General features: G+C 54.2%; 1 protein-coding gene across 4 annotated transcripts in view; it reads left to right on the top strand.

Annotated features, from left to right (window-relative positions):
* NTN1 (netrin 1) overlaps window positions 1-16,001 on the top strand; it is a 207,256-nt gene that overhangs the window by 134,450 nt on the left and 56,805 nt on the right. For all 4 annotated transcript variants that reach the window (XM_067021821.1, XM_067021822.1, XM_067021823.1 and 1 more), the window contains exon 3: window positions 6,071-6,259. In XM_067021821.1, the coding sequence (XP_066877922.1) occupies window positions 6,071-6,259 (189 nt within the window). The remainder of the gene's footprint in view (window positions 1-6,070; window positions 6,260-16,001) is intronic.

Below are 16,001 nucleotides of genomic sequence, written 5' to 3'. Positions count from 1 at the left end.
CTGTGTCTGGTAAATGCATCAAACCAGTGGATGCGGATTCAGTCTCCGTTGTGTACGGGGTCCCAGGAGGAGTCCAGGGCATCCTAATGTGGCTTCTTCTCCTGCAGTCCGCTTGAGCAGATGGGAGCTAAATCAATGAGTTAAGGCAGCAGGACAAGTTGAAAGTAGTTCAAAGCAACAAGAAAAATGTCACAAATGCCACGAGGCTGTGCCTTGGTGGAGGGTGTCATGCGGGCAGACCACACAATCTTCCATCTGTCCTACGTTTCTACCTATCTACCTACCTAACCTGTCCACCCACCCACCCGTTCATCCATCCACCCATCCATCTTCTCTCTTGCTTTCTTATTTTTTGCGCGCTCTCTCTCTCATTTGTATAATGCAAATATATTGAGGTCTGCTGTGGCCTGGAGGATCTAAGGGCAAACACTGTCCCTGTCCTCCAGGAGCCAACACAGCTGAGGGGAGCATCTGTCCCACTTTATCTAAGAGATGCTGCTGGGAGTGCTCATCTGCCCCTCCCTCGGGGAGAGTGGGAGCCCCTGTCTCCGTCACGGCCTGTGGCACAGGACCTGGCACGAAGCCAGAGCGCCTGCATGTGTGTCGCTTGAACTCCCTGGGGGTAGTTAGGGGTTGGACAGTCCAGGTTGGTGGGAGAAGAGAAGTTCATAGATGCTAAAGGAATGGTGGTGACAGGCATATGTTAAAAGAAGACTTAGAGGACCTTTTGAGGGGAGAGGAACATCTCCTGGGCCCCTTTCCCTGCCAGGTTTCTGGTTGGGGGGATGGGGAACTCGCCTTCCCTCTCTCCTGCCCCACGTTTCGCCCCTGGGTGTGAAATGCAGCCACACGGTGATGTGTCCTTGGTGATTCCCACGTGACAGCTGAAGGGGAGGGCACAGAGCTTGGGGGCCAGGCCAGATCAGCTCCCTCTGGGTGGCTGGGAGACCCCTGGACGGGACGCAGCACCTCGAGGGGCTCCTTATAAGCTGTGCTGCCCTTTGCCCTCCCTTCTCTCCCGGGCTGACCTCTTCGTTCTCACAAAGCTGCCTTTTCCTTCCCGCCTTGAAATCTGATAATGAAACTAATACCCAATATTTTTGCCTCCAAGAGAGGCAGGAGATAAACAGGAAGGCGTGAGGGATTAAGGTGTCTTTCCAAGGAAGGGGCAGGGGACAGGCTGGGAGCTGGGCGACACTCTGTGTGGAGCCGAGGGACCCAGATGGGAGCTGCTTTGCCTGATGCATTTTTCCATTTGTGCAGAGAAAATAAAACAAAGAGAAAAGAAAACAAGCCGTAAAATACTTTGCAGAAGGCTGAGCGTGGGCAATTGCCACTGATGTCCCCTGACAGCTCCAAGAAGAGGGGGACAGGGCGGGGGCGGGGGGAGCCCTGTCTTTTGATGTTGGGCCTCTGAGCTTTCTTTTGTGTGCCCAGTTGTTTGGAAAGAGCTTTTGCTGGTGTAAGGTGCATATGGAAGAGGGATACCAACCAGAGGTTCCGCCTGGGGTGGGGAAGGGGGGTGCTGAGCTCCGAGGAGGGAATGGGGGAACAGCTGGACTGACTTTACAGATGTGGACGCAGGCTTAGCATCTGCCTCCGAGAAGGGTCAGAAGATGCAGCTACTGAGGCCTTTCCTGTACCCGAAAGGCCTGAGGAAGTGACGCCCCGGTGATTCTTCCAGATCCCCGTGACTTCTGTCCTAGTAGGAAAGATCCAGATTCTAAGCTGTAGTCTAGGGCCAGCTGTTCCTTCCAGGGATGTGGGTCCTTTCCTCTGGGGCATTGGGCCAGGAGCCAGGAGACCTGGGTTCTTGTCCTGGACCCCTATTTACTGGCTTGGTGGTCCTAGGTCGCTTGATCCCTCTGAGCAGCCCCCTCTCACCCTAGTCTGGCTGAGTGATTCCCCAGTGACAATGAACTTGCATCTTTCCCTGTGCTGGTGGGCAGGGCGTAGCTGAACTTTCTTTGTACCTGATTGAACTCAGCCCCTAGGGCTGGAGGTGATGAGGGTATACTTGGAAGGCTCTTGGGAGTCATTCTCTGGCTTAATTTGGCTTCTGGATGCTTCTTCCAGACTTCAGGCATAAGCTGAGGTCTTTTCTCTTGTATCACACACAGCATCTCCTCTAGAGCCCTCATCCGTCTCTACTTGCAAACTGTGTGTGATTTGGAGGGTGATTCTAGGAAGAATATTTAAAGAAGCTTATCGGGCTTCCCTGGTGGCGCAGTGGTTGAGAATCCGCCTGCCGATGCAGGAGACACGGGTTCGTGCCCTGGTCCGGGAAGATCCCACATGCCGCGGAGCAACTAAGCCCGTGAGCCATGGCCGCTGGGCCTGCGCGTCCGGAGCCTGTGCTCCGCAACGGGAGAGGCCACAATAGTGAGAGGCCCGCATACAGCAAAAAAAAAAATAAAAAAAAAAAAAAATAAAAAAAAATAAAGAAGCTTATCATAACATCAGACAGAAAAATTAAAGAGGCAAAATTTTTTAAAATCACGTGATTAAACTGGTAAGGGCTTCCCTGGTGGCGCAGTGGTTGAGAATCCGCCTGCCGATGCAGGGGACATGGGTTCGTGCCCCGGTCCGGGAGGATCCCACATGCCGCGGAGCGGCTGGGCCCGTGAGCCACGGCCGCTGAACCTGTGCATCCGGAGCCTGTGCTCCGCAACGGGAGAGGCCACAACTGTGAGAGGCCCGTGTACCACAAAAAAAAAAGAAAGAAAAGAAAAGAAAAGAAACTGGTAAAAATATTTGCAGCTTGGATGTAAAAAAGACAAATGGTTTTTAATCCACTGTCTATAAGAGCACGAGACATCGTAAGAAAAAAGCCCACCTTTTTTGAAATTTGGGCAAATGGCATGAACAGGCAATGCATACACACACAAAAAGAAATATAAACAGAAAAACAAACATATGGAGAAATGTCCAATCTCACTGTAATCAAAGACACGCCATGCAAATTAAAATTGTGTGTGTTTTCCAGATGAATTGGCAAAGGTTAAAAAAAAAGAATGCTGATACCAAATGCATATTGTTATTCTTTTCTAGGGTGTGGAGAAATAGGAACTCTCATATCCTGCTGGTGGGAGAGTAAACTAGGACAGCGTTTCTTTTCTTTTCTTTTTTCTTTTTTTTTGCGGTACCCTGGCCTCTCACTGTTGTGGCCTCCCCCGTTGCGGAGCACAGGCTCCGGATGCGCAGGCGCAGCGGCCATGGCTCACGGGCCCAGCCGCTCCGCGGCACGTGGGATCTTCCCGGACCGGGGCACGAACCCGCGTCCCCTGCATCGGCAGGCGGACTCCCAACCATTGCGCCACCAGGGAAGCCCCAAACAACTTTTTATTGAAGTATAGTTGATTTACAATGTTGTTAGTTTCAAGAGTATAGCAAAGTGATTCAGTTTTATATATATATATATATATTTTTTTCAGATTCTTTTCCATTGTAGGTTATTACAAGATATTCAATATAGTTCCCTGTGCCATACAATAGGTCCTTGTTTCTGCTTTTTTTTTTTTTTTTTTTTTTTGCAGCACACGGGCCTCTCACTGTCGTGGCCTCTCCCGCTGCGGAGCACAGGCTCCGGACGCGCAGGCGCAGCGGCCGCGGCTCACGGGCCCAGCCGCTCCGCGGCACGTGGGATCTTCCCGGACCGGGGCACGAACCCGAGTCCCTCGCATCGGCAGGCGGACTCTCAACCACTGCGCCACCAGGGAAGCCCAGGACAGCGTTTCTTGAGGGCAGTTGAGATCCCGAGTTAAGAACACCCAAATTTAACCTGGCGATTCTGCCCTGAGAAATTTACCGTACGACAATCATCAGAGCAGAGTACAGATGTGCGTGTTCAAAGGTGGTTGCCATCGTGTTGTCTGTAATAGTGAAAAACTGGAAATAACTGCCCAACCTGGGAAGACCCTGCTTTTAACTGCATCAGCTTCTGATTCCAAGGAGCCCATTTCGTGTATGCATACAGTGGAGGACTTTCAGGACATTATCTGACATAAAAAAATGTTCATCATTATGAGAAAATTGGCTTGGAAGCGAGAGGTACAAGTATGATCCATGTGTGTCGGAAAGAATTAAATAGCTCCACAGCTGAGCAAATGTTAATTAAAGCCTACAAGGGGAGACCCAGTATTAAGAGCAGTTGGTGGAGATTTGAGTGCGGTTTTTTTTGTTGTTGTTCTTTTTTTTAACCTTTCTGCTTTTGTTTTTCAAGTGTCCGGTATTTAGCGTGTATTTCTTTAACAATGACACAAAATGCGATTTAAAACAAGCTTAGAACAAAGGCAAGGGCAAATCGTGTTGTAGAGTGAGTGAGATTAGGCCATATTTAAGCTGGAGGCATCCTGGAGTCAGAAGCCTTTAAAGAGGAAGCAGGGAACAGTGTCACAGGGTGATATGAAGAGGGCTGTGCTGGATCCCTAGGGAGCTCCGACCCCACTGTGTGCGAGCCAGGCTGGCCGGAGGTGAAGATGGGCCTGGAAGTGACACTGAAGCCAAGACACGGAGGTTGAGAAGGATGCCGGCAGATGAGGTGGGGGCTTGAGAGCAGAGGGTCCGACGAGGCAGGGAACAGCAAATGCAAAGCCACAGAGGGGACAGGTGAGGGGTCCTCGCACGTGGCATGCTCCAGAAACTGACAAAGTTGGATACAGCTTGAAGCATAAGAGGAGAGAGGGGAATGATGGGAACTTCAGCGGGAGGGAAAAGCAGGACCAGTTTATTCAGAGCCCGGGAGGCCGTGTTAAATGATTGAGATGTTATTCAGTGGGGAGCCACTGAAAGATTTTAAACAGGTACTGGACATCTTCAGATACGTGCTTAGAACTCCTGCTCTGCTTACAGTGTCGGGAGCTTGGAGGGCTCAGCTCAGGTGGCAGAGGGGCCAAGACCTGATGGATGGAGAGCAGTGGATGGGTTTGGGGAAGGCGCCTTAGGGTCCACATAGAGACCCCAAAGCAGAAGCCGGCCATGTGGATTTGGGAGACAGGAGCACAGAGGTGGGCGCTGCCGTGAGGGGTGAAGGAGGGAGACTGGGAAGAGCGTCAGAGCAGAGAGAAAAGGGTGCTGAGTCCGGAGGAGCCTGTGGGGAACAGGCAAAGGGAAGGAGGATTAGGCAGGAGGAGGACTGGTGGGGAGGCTGCTAAGGGCCTGCCCAGAGGACCCAGCAGGCAGGAATGTGGGGGCCACCACGCCGTGGCAGGTCCTGCAAGTTGATGGTGGGAGGGGAGACGGTGCAGCGGGGCCCCGAGCCCTCAGTGGCAGGAGGAGGCGTGGGAAAAGGAGAGTCCAGCCCAGTGGCTGGAGCTCAAGGAAGTGGGGAGCGTGCGTGGGTAGATGTGCTGCTCAGAAGCAGTGCAAGTGTCTGCTCCGGCTGCGGTGAATACATTGGCAGCCACAGGGGTGCTTAACCCACACGCGTTTATTTCTCATAACTCGGAGGCTGGAGTCAAGAGCCAAGTGTGGGCAGGGTTGGTTTCTCCTGAGGCCTCTCTCCTTGACTTGCACCCCTGCCATCTCTCTGCGTGTCCAAACTTCCTCTTTATAAAAAGAGGACGCCAGTCAGATGGGACTGGGACCCACCCTTATGTCCTTGTTTTAATGTAATCATCTCCTTAAAGGCCCCGTCTCCAAGATAGGTCCTCTACCAAGATGTCTCCCAGTACAACCCCGTTCCAAGGTTCTGGGGTTCGGGCTTCAGCACATGAATGGGGTGGGGGGAGACACAGTCCAGCCCACAGCAAGCAGGATTTGGGTACAAGGAGGAGGCCAGCCGCATTTCCCAGCTCTGACTTGTGCGATCGGTGTGTGGGCCGGGGGCAGTGGGGGTCGTTTGAAGGAAGTGAACTCTCTCCACTGCAGAGGGAAGCAGCCGGCTGGCGACGGTTCAGGTACTGCCAGGTGGTCAATACCCGCTGATGAATGCAAACAGGAGAGCCAAGGAGAAAGCTCCCGGAAGAAAGGCTGTCTCAGGGTCGGGCAGTGGAGGAGGGGCAGCTGGGGGGACGGGGTCTCCGGCGCCCCTCCTGACTCCGCTCCTGACCCGCGTCCCTGTCTCCCGCAGCCTGTAACTGCAACCTTCACGCCCGGCGCTGCCGCTTCAACATGGAGCTTTACAAGCTGTCGGGGCGCAAGAGCGGAGGCGTCTGCCTCAACTGTCGCCACAACACGGCCGGCCGCCACTGCCACTACTGCAAGGAGGGCTACTACCGCGACCTGGGCAAGCCCATCACCCACCGCAAGGCCTGCAAAGGTAGGTGGGGCGGGCCTGGGCCCTCCCTCCCTCTCCCCCCACCCCCCGCGCTCCTTCTCCTCCTTCGGTGTTTCTTTTTTCTAGTCCCCACGCTGAGATCATCTCACGCACGCACGCACGCACGCACGCCTCCCAGGTATCTGGAGGTGTAAGCCGGAACAAAGGGGCAGTGGAGAAACGGCTCCGGCTCCGGGAGAAAAAAGGAGGTGGGATACCCGCGAGGGTGCAGGGCTCCCGGGCCCCGCCCCGCCCCCTCCGTCGGCACAGGTGTGCCGCATACCACAGGGCGGGGGTCATGTTCACCGGGCTTACCGTGGGCACAAAGGACTCTCTTTCACCAAAACCAAGCAGATGCATTTCTTTGGATGTGTGTGCACCGCTCCCCCGCCTCCAGCCCCCGACACTCACACAGATGCGCACCTTCACTGTGATGTCGGCAACTGGGGGCTGCGGGGGGGGGGGCGGGGCTCAGAAGGAACATTTAATCCACCTGCAAATAGTTTCACTTCTCAGGACGAAAATTTAAAGGGAGATGGGGGAATCTATTTTTTTGTTCACTGAAGCAAGCAGTAATGTTTTAACTTTCTGCTGTTTGTTTTCTGCCACTAACAAAAATGAAGCGATGGTCAGATGACTCAGAGGCACTGATGAAATGCCAGGGAATTTAGTGACGTTGGGGGAGGGGAGAAGTGCTCTCCCCCCACCCCCATTCGATTTGGGGAATTCCAGGAACCAGGACTCTCCGGGTCCAAAACGTGAGGCCTAGCGCCACAGCTGCCTGTGAGCATGGCTTCCCGAGAACATATTTCTCTCCGAGGGCTCTTGGGCCACAAGCCAGCATGGCTGGGGTCCTCACATGGGCCTGTAAAGACCCTGACACCAGAGAGACACAAGCCATGGGAGACTTAGGCCCAGATGATGAGCTGCAGCAGGGAAACCCTCCTATGGCTACTGCTTAGCCTTGGATGAAGCTGAAGTATCATCCTCTTAACAGGATATCCACCAGATGTTGGGCCCTTGTGTGCAGGACCGATTACATAATTCGGGGGCCCCGGTGCAAAATGAAAATACGGGGCTTTGGGCTTCCCTGGTGGCACAGTGGTTGGGAGTCCGCCTGCCGATGCGGGGGACACGGGTTCGTGCCCCGGTCCGGGAGGATCCCACGTGCCGCGGAGCGGCTGGGCCCGTGAGCCGTGGCCGCTGCGCCTGCGCGTCCGGAGCCTGTGCTCCGCAACGGGAGGGGCCGCAGCAGTGAGAGGCCCGCGTACCACCAAAAAAAAGAAAAGAAAAAAGAAAGTACGGGGGTTCTTGCTCAGGAATTGCTAAGAGTTTCAAAATGGCAAGCAGAGTTTCAACCAAGCGCGTGCCCTTCTGAGTGTGGGGCCCATGAGCCGGCCCTGCTTGTGCAGCACGCAGTTCTCCAAAACACAGGTTCCCAGTCTGTCTCCTCCTAGAGAAATCCCTTGGATTCCAAAGGAGCAGAGATGAATAGGATGGCTTCCAACACACAAGCCAGCTCTCCTTCCAGATCCGTGGACTTAAGGCTGCCTCTGGTGGTTGCCGAGAGAAATTTAAGCATAAAGGTAGCTGGGCTGTTTCCACATTAAAAAGCAACTGATCAGGTGAGAATCCCCCAGGAGACTTTGAGCAGGGACTGAGAAAGTGACCTGGGCAAAAGGGATCCAAGAAACATCTCCGGTGGCAGGAAGGCAGGGGCACCATGGAAGGAGGGCCTTGGGTTTTCAGAGAATGTAGTTGGAAGGTAGCCAACGCCTTGTGCCCAAGTGTTTGTTGTCTCTCTTCTACTGAAGAAATTGAAGTCAGGGTCTTGTAAACAACTGGTTGCTCATAGATTTCGTGGGGATTTGGCCAAGAAAATGTAATCAACAGGGGCCAGTCGGGTGGGCAGCCCTGTGCCCGCGGATGAGAAGGGCTGGGCTGTGTCTGGAAAGGCAGTGGTCGCTTCCTGCCATGCCAGTTTCTTCTGTCAGAGCAGGAAAGGCATGTGCCCCGGAGAGTCAGGAAGGAGCAGGGCCTTGGTCATCTTGCCATATGCCTGCTCTCCCTTTCCTCTGTTGCCGTGGGGAGGGATGAGGGCTGTGTGTGGCCCTTCACTGCTGGGAGCGAGCTGTCAGGAGGCCACAGGGTCCTGGGAACCTGCAGATCATCCTCCAGGGCTCTGCTACTCTAGTTAAATGGTGTGGAGCTGCCGGCTTCCTTTGCTGGTTTCCAGGAGGCACAGATGCAGGCAGATGAGGGTGTGGTCCTGTCTTATTTCAAATGCTTTGGCCAGCCTCGGTGGCTGGGTCCTTTCTCCCAGCCCTGGACAGCAACTGCTTTGGTGGTAATGCTGGGAGAAGAACCCATGGAAGAGGAGAAAATGTAAGGATGGAATCTGCTCAGAAGGACACTTGCTTATCCTTCTGGGGAAATGTGGCAGGAAAGGGTGGGACTCTCAGTGCCTCCTGATTGGTGAGGAAAGACAGTGCTTCAAGGATCCTGCCTCCTGATTGGTGAGGCAGAGCATTGCCTGAAGGGCCCTGCTTTGTGATTGGTGAGAAAATACAATGCCTGAAGGATCTGCTCTCTGATTGGTGAGAAGAAGAATGTGACCTGAAAGGTCTTGCCGTCTCATTGGCGAGGAAAGTCATCTGTTGAAAGTTCCAGATCTTTCCCCTCAGCTCTTTTTTTTTCCTGGTGTCACCCCCTTAGGGGATGTGGGAACTTTGAATCCACAGTGCCCCCACCAAAGAAGGACCCTGAGATCTTGGTGGGAACCAGCTGTAGGAGTTTAGATGCCGGCAGGGGGATGTGTACCCTTGAGATCTTCAGGCAGACGTCTCTCCATCACCCCACCCCCGAGGAGTCCACTGTCTTGTCTTCCCAGGGCCTGATGGTTTCAGGAAATGGTTCCCTCAGTGGAAGCATTTGGTCCCAGCATTTTGATCTCAGATGGTTTGCTCTCAGGGGCTTCCAAAATCATGTAGATGTGGAGTCACCCCCGGCCCTGGCCCCATTTGTAACTCTCCTGTGAAGGCTGCACTTCTTTGCTCTGTTTCAGATGCATTTCATGGGGGAAATGGGAGAACCAGCAGTGCCTCTTGACTCAAGTTGGCCGTTGACCTGAGGGTGCTTGGGGGTCGCTATTGGGGCCCCTTTACCCGCACCCCGGCCCGACTTTCCAGGGTCTGGGAGGAGCCCCGGGCAGGGGCTGAGGCCACCCATACACTCCTGACCTTGTTCAGTTGAGAGCAGGGGTGGACCCAGACAAGGACAGCTTGGATGGAGCAAGGGGATTCCATCCCAAACATCATTATGCTTTTCCTCGATTTGGGAAGTTTCATAGCAACAAATTTGTTGGGTACTTTCTCTCCCCTCGCCCCCCCCCCCCCCAGCTTACCAGACTGGGGCTGGCAGGGCCGGTGCACACAAAGGGCTGTAATCAACATGCCCAGGGAGCAGGCGGCTGCACTCTCCGCTATTCAGCGCGATTTCACAGCACTGGAAAGGCCTCATTATGGCGTGGGCAGTTGTCCTATACAAAGTCAGACGAGATGAATTTCTCCCCTTTCTCTGCAGAAGGGTGTGTGAATGATACTCGTTCTGGAATCTGTCAAAAGATAGGCGGTTTTGTTTACCATTTGTCTTCTTTATGGACTTGGGGGCTCTGTCTCTTTAGAGCCGGCAAAGAAGACGTTACCATTTAACCATTTCAGCCATGCCTCCCTTTAAACGATATTAATTTATCATCTCCCCAAACCATCTGTGATGGATCAAGACATTCCAGGAGTCTCCCGTGAACCGAATTGTGATGAGAATGAAGAAATTACCCACCGCATCTAGCGCCCCCTGCTCAGAGCGGCCTGCTTCTTTCCCTCGTTGACCTGCCCCCTTCAAGTCCACAGTCACCATGGCCGCTCTCAGGCTGCTGAGAAGGTGCCCGAGTCCTCAGAAGATGCGGGCGGCAGAAACCTGCGATGGTCCACGCCAGCTTTGCCAGGGCTTTTGCTTGCCGCCCCCACCCACCCCTGTTTCTTCCAGCAGCTCTGCCAAGGGTTGGGGAGGAATCGAGCATTTGGGGCCACGCCCTGGCCTCTCCAACCACTCTGATGTGTAGCCAAGGCTGAGAACCAGGGCGGTGGGAGAATACGAAACGAGTACAGTGACCTGCCCTTGTGTTGAGAAAGGGGATAGTCACAGGTGACCTAGGATTTATTCTTTAGGGGGGAGAGCCTTATGTCTTAATGGCTCTCTTGAGGAAAACTGGGCAGAGGAGGGTGTGTGTTTAAAATCGTGAAAATTTAAATCTTGCTGGTAAGGCTGGGAGCTTAGTTATACAGCCTGATGCTCCAGTGTCCAGATGAAGGCGGGATTGGACAGTCATTACTGCTTCATAGTGTGTGTGTGTGTGTGTATACATGTGTGTATGTCTAGGTCTGGTGGTCTGAGGACTTAGTCACTGCACAGCTAGGAACCTGGAACCTCCACCCCTTCCTGACTCTAAGCTAGTGTCCATGCAAGCGGACAAAAGCTGAAAAGCCTCAGAGATGCCCCTTCGATGTGTGGGCTCCTCGTCACATTTCCTTTTCCTAGCATCATCTTGGGAGGTACAGGGAAAAGGCTTGGTCATCTTGGCAGCAAGGTTCTCAGTGGCTGGAGTGGCTCCCAGCTTAGAGGGCAGAGACCACAAAGTCAGCACCCACGGGGAGAGAGACAGTCAGAGGAGAGGAAATCCTCATGGAAGGGCTCAGCTCCAGCTGTGGCCTGTGTTGGTGCAGCCTTCCTTGTTCCCTGGGAATGTGGGGGTCAGAATCCTGATCTCCAGATTTGCTCCAGGCTCAAAGCCCGGAGAGTATCACGCAAGTCATGGGACCTCCCTGGACCTTGGTCTCCTCGTCTATGAAATCATATTCAGATTTACGGTCTCTGAGTCCCGTACAGCTTTGACATTCCACATAACACATCCTCTTTTTTTTAAAAAAAAAAATCATAAATTAAAAAAAATTTATGGGTCCCTGATCCAATAGGACAATGTCCTCGTGTAAGTGAGGTTTGTGACCCGGGAACTTGGAAAAGCTGGCAGAGCCAGGAAATTGGGTGGAGGTGGTTTTCTCCTAAGGTCTTTACAAATGAAGAGAGTCTCACGTCTTGTGACTTGGCCCTTGCAGTGCCCCGCTCTGAAATGGGGTCTTTCAGGCCCAGCCCTCTCTGTCCCATTCCCCTGGGCCTACTTGGCCAGTTTCTTCACCTCCCTGGGTGTCAGTCTCCTTGTCTCTGAAGCTTGCTCTCATCCTGATGTTACGTGAACTCTCCTAGAGGGTCCCCGGGGTCCCCGGTCTGAACAGAAAAGCCTCCTGATGTTCGCACTCCCCTCAGTTAATAGGGGCATCTTACTTGGGAAATACCTTCTGCTGTCAGAAGAGCAGCAGGTTACCCTAGCCACAGGCTAGGGATGAAGGGCTTTGAAAAGCATGGAACTTGGAGCTATTGAGACCAGGGTTCACATTCCACCTCAAGGCAAGGTATTTAGTCTTTGGTGCCTCAGTTTTCCCATCTGAAAATGGGGATAATAATAGTCCCTCCTAGGGTTATGAGATGATGAGATGATGAGAGGAGGTCCCCAGCACATGGCGTGCCCGCCACACTGGTGAGCTGTCACGATTGTTAGTACAAGTGGAGAAAAAGAGAGTCATCAGAGCCCCTGCCGTTGCCAGCACGCACACCAAGTGGATGGAGACCATCCCTTTGGCCCCCCGTGGCCTTAGTTCTTTCGGTGAGTGTGGGGTGCACAGGACCGCCGGCCCCTGTCACTTGAGAGTCTCAGCCCTGGGGTGAACTTGAAGGCAGATTCCCACCAGGCTGGGCAGGGCCCCAGGGATTGGCCCTAATGCCTTGCACACCCTTGATCAAGGATTTACATGCTTTGGGAGCAAGATTGACAAACGACTGGAACGGCAGAGATGGGTGCCCGGCAGCCGGCGGGCGGAGGCCCTGAGCGGAGAAGGTGGGGAAGGGCTGTGTGTGCGTCCAGATGCAGTTCTGAAGGTGCTGCTAAGACAGCCCTGCAGCGTCTGAGGGGCGCCCGGTGGGTCTGGCGCTGAAAGGTGGACGCGAGGCCCAAGCTGGTCCTCACTGATTGGTCATCAGGTGCTCTAGCTCCTCCCCTACTGCACTGTCCGGCCCCTGCCCGCCTGCCTGAGCCTGTGCGTGCAGACAACACACACACACACACACATACACACACACACAGAGAACGACCTACACACACACACACACACATACACACACACAGAGGGAACGACCTGTAGGACCTGTGCCTTTCGCCTCATCTGTAAATACACACACACACACACACACACACACACACACACACACAGAGAACGACCTGTAGGACCTGTGCCTTTTGCCTCAGCTGTAAACACACACACACACATACACACAGGGAACGACCTGTAGGAGCTGTGCCTTTTGCCTCAGCTGTAAACACACACACACATACATACACACACACACAGGAACGATCTACACACACACACACACACACACAGAATGACCTGTAGGACCTGTGCCTTTCGCCTCAGCTGTAAACACACACACACACACACACACACACACACACACACACACACGGGGAACGACCTGTAGGACCTGTGCCTTTCGCCTCAGCTGTAAATCAGGTGTAGGAAGACTATAGTTAACTCGATCACGGAGGGTCATAATCCAGTTTGGGATGGTGGGGCTCCCCCTCTCCGACGTCCTGTCGTCTGCACCTTGATCCGAAAGAGAGGTCGTGCAGCTTGAAACGTTTCTTCTTTTGTGCCTCGTTAGCAACTGCTGGGAGAAAGAAAAGCAGAGCCTCGGAGGAGGCGGACCCAGACAGCTGAGGTGCAGTTTGTGGATTATCTGTGGATTTAAATGATCCTCGCCCCCTCATTAGCACGAAGCGTTTAGGAGTGGGGAGTGATCATCGATCCAGGGTTGCCAGTGACCTCGGGTGTGAGGGGAAGGTCTTTGCTTCGTGCCCCTCCCACTTTCCTCCAGAGTCACAGGGTCCGGGAAGCGGCCTCTTCCGCACGGAGAGGGCGGCCCGTTGGCCCTGAGCGTGCGCATTGATTCGGCCCACGTTCATGGATCGCCTCCTCCACGCGGAACTGGGGGTACAGTGGTGACCAGGACAGACACGTACCCCCAGAGCTTGTGTTCTGAAGGGAGGTTGGTGATAGAGAAGAAAAAGTAAGCAGAGGATGGTTACAGATTGTGGTGAGTTTCACGGAGGAAATAAATAAGGTGGAAGGAGAGAGTGTAAGTGGCGGCGGGGGAGGGGGAAGCTGCTCTACAGGGCACCCCGGGAGGGCCTCTGGGGATGGGCTGGACTTTGAGGTGAGACCTGGGGTGTGAGCAGCAAAGAGCCATGGGGGCCCTGAGGGAGGAGCGGTACCATTGCCTGGAAGCAGGTAAGGGTTGGAGGGCTCTCTGTCAGAAGGGAGGCGAAGAGGGCAGAGAGGAGGGGGCCCTCGTTCCAAGAGCAGTGGATGCCACTGCAGGGCTGAGGATCGGTGACTGGAGCGATGCGTCTGGCTTACCTTGTAAGAAGCTCCTGGGCTTCCCTGTTGGCGCAGCGGTTGGGAGTCCGCCTGCCGATGCAGGGGACGCGGGTTCGTGCCCCGGTCCGGGAGGATCCCACGTGCCGCGGAGCGGCTGGGCCAGTGAGCCGCGGCCACTGCGCCTGCGCGTCCGGAGCCTGTGCTCCGCAGCGGGAGAGGCCACAACAGTGAGAGGCCCGCGAACCACAAAAAAAAAAAAAAAAAAAAAAAAAGCTCCTGCTGCGAGACATGCCGCAGATGGGAGAAAACATTTGTGCATCACATATCCGACCAAGGACTTGAATACAGGCTGTGTAGAGGACTCTCAAAACCCCACGATAAGACAGCCAACCACTGAGCTAGAAAGGGGCAGAATACTTGAACAGCTACTTAGCCAAGATCCAGGGATGGCAGATAAATACCCAAACCATCATTTGTCTGCATTAGGGAAATGCAGATGAAAACCACAGCGAGATGCCACTGCCCACCCATTAGAATGTTGAAAATAAGAAGTCCTGACTGTCCCAAGCACTGGCGCGGGTGTGCAGTAACCGGAACTCGCACGCGGCTGGGGAATTCAGAATGGCACAGCTGCTCCGGAAAACAGTTTGTCAGTGTCTTACCAAGTTAAGCATAGACCTGCCATAATACTCAGCAGTGCCTCCCCTAGGTATTTATCCCAGACAAACGAAATCTGTGTTCACACCAAAACCTGCACGCGGATGTTGATAACAGCGTTATTCGCAACTGCCGAAAACTGGAAACAACCCAACTATGCTTCAGTGGGTGAACGGACAGCCAGTGGTGCACCCGTACTGTGAGATCCGACTCAGCAATGCAAATGAACACGCTGTCGATTGACACAGCAACATGGGTGCATCTCGGATTCACTGGGTGTAAAGGAGGCCAATCTCAGAAGATTACCGACTGTATGACCTCACCGAACATACGGTACCTCCATGTATTTTACATACGGTACATCCCAGAATAAGATGGTCTGAAAAGCTCTAGGGACCGAGAATAGATCCTGGGTTGCCAGGAGTAGGGACGGGGGGCTCACTGCAAAGGAGGAGCACAGGGGGTCCTTGGGAGAGCTGGGCTGGCTGTTCTGTGTCCTGAGTGTGGTAGCGGCTACAGGACCCTGTGCATGTGATAAAGCCCGTAGGAGTGGACACCACAGAAAGCGAACTTGCCCGTGTGTGAATGAAATGATGATGATGATGGTGATGACGAGCTGCTTCCGTCGGGCTCTGTGATGCTGACTTTGGACCTCCTGGTCCCCTGTCTCCCATTCCTCATGGCTCTGAGCTCACCAAGGGACCAGTCCCCCTGGGGTCAGCATTCACCCCTCCTCCCTGCCCCGCCCCCACCCACCGTCTGCACCTTACCCGAGGCCCTTCCCTTCTGGAGTCCCCAGCCATCTCGGCCAGCCTCCACCTTTCTCTTCTCGGGGTCCATCCTCCTCGCCCTGCTGGGGAGCAGAGAACACCCCTTCGTGCCTGACATGTGTCCTGCCCCCAAGCGCCACCTCCGGGGGGGGGGGGTCCCACCAGGCTTCCCCAAAGAGGCCCAGCACACATGCAGGAGACCTGGGAAGCCTTTGGATCTGAACTCGATTGTCTCTGAAGATTCTGGCCCTTTCTGTCTTCACGCACAAACTCTCACCTGCACAGAGCGTGCTGCTCTTCCTTCCCTTCCCCCCACCTCCCCCCACCCCGCCGCGCCCCACCACAGCAGCAGGAGCTCTGGTCCACATAACAGGGCCCCGGCCGCCCCGCTTTCTTTGTGGATGGTGTCCAGGTACACAGACAAGTGTCACTCCAAGCGGAGAAGGGTGTTTCACCCTAACCCAGTGCCACGGGCAGAGGAGGACGCTGGACCTAAGCTGTAGACCTTGGAGTCCCAGGGACCCCCTGACTGTCTCTAACGACGGCAGTGTCCCAGGTTCAGGGCGGTTTCTCTCCCTAACACGCTCCTCTGCAGCCCCGAGGCCTTGTGAGCACTGGGAGGGGCGTTTCCGTCAGACCCTGGCTGGGAAGGGCTGCGTCCAGCACCTGGCGTTTGGCACTTTCTTCTTCTTCTTTTTTTTTTTAAATTTTTTAACATCTTTATTGGAGTATAACTGTTTTACAGTAGTGTGTTAGTTTCTCCTTTACAAC

Source organism: Kogia breviceps, chromosome 19, assembly GCF_026419965.1.
Source record: "Kogia breviceps isolate mKogBre1 chromosome 19, mKogBre1 haplotype 1, whole genome shotgun sequence".
Taxonomy (NCBI): Eukaryota; Metazoa; Chordata; class Mammalia; order Artiodactyla; family Physeteridae; genus Kogia; species Kogia breviceps.
The sequence above is the reverse complement of the archived record's forward strand: the minus strand, read 5'-3'. Positions and strand labels throughout refer to the sequence as shown.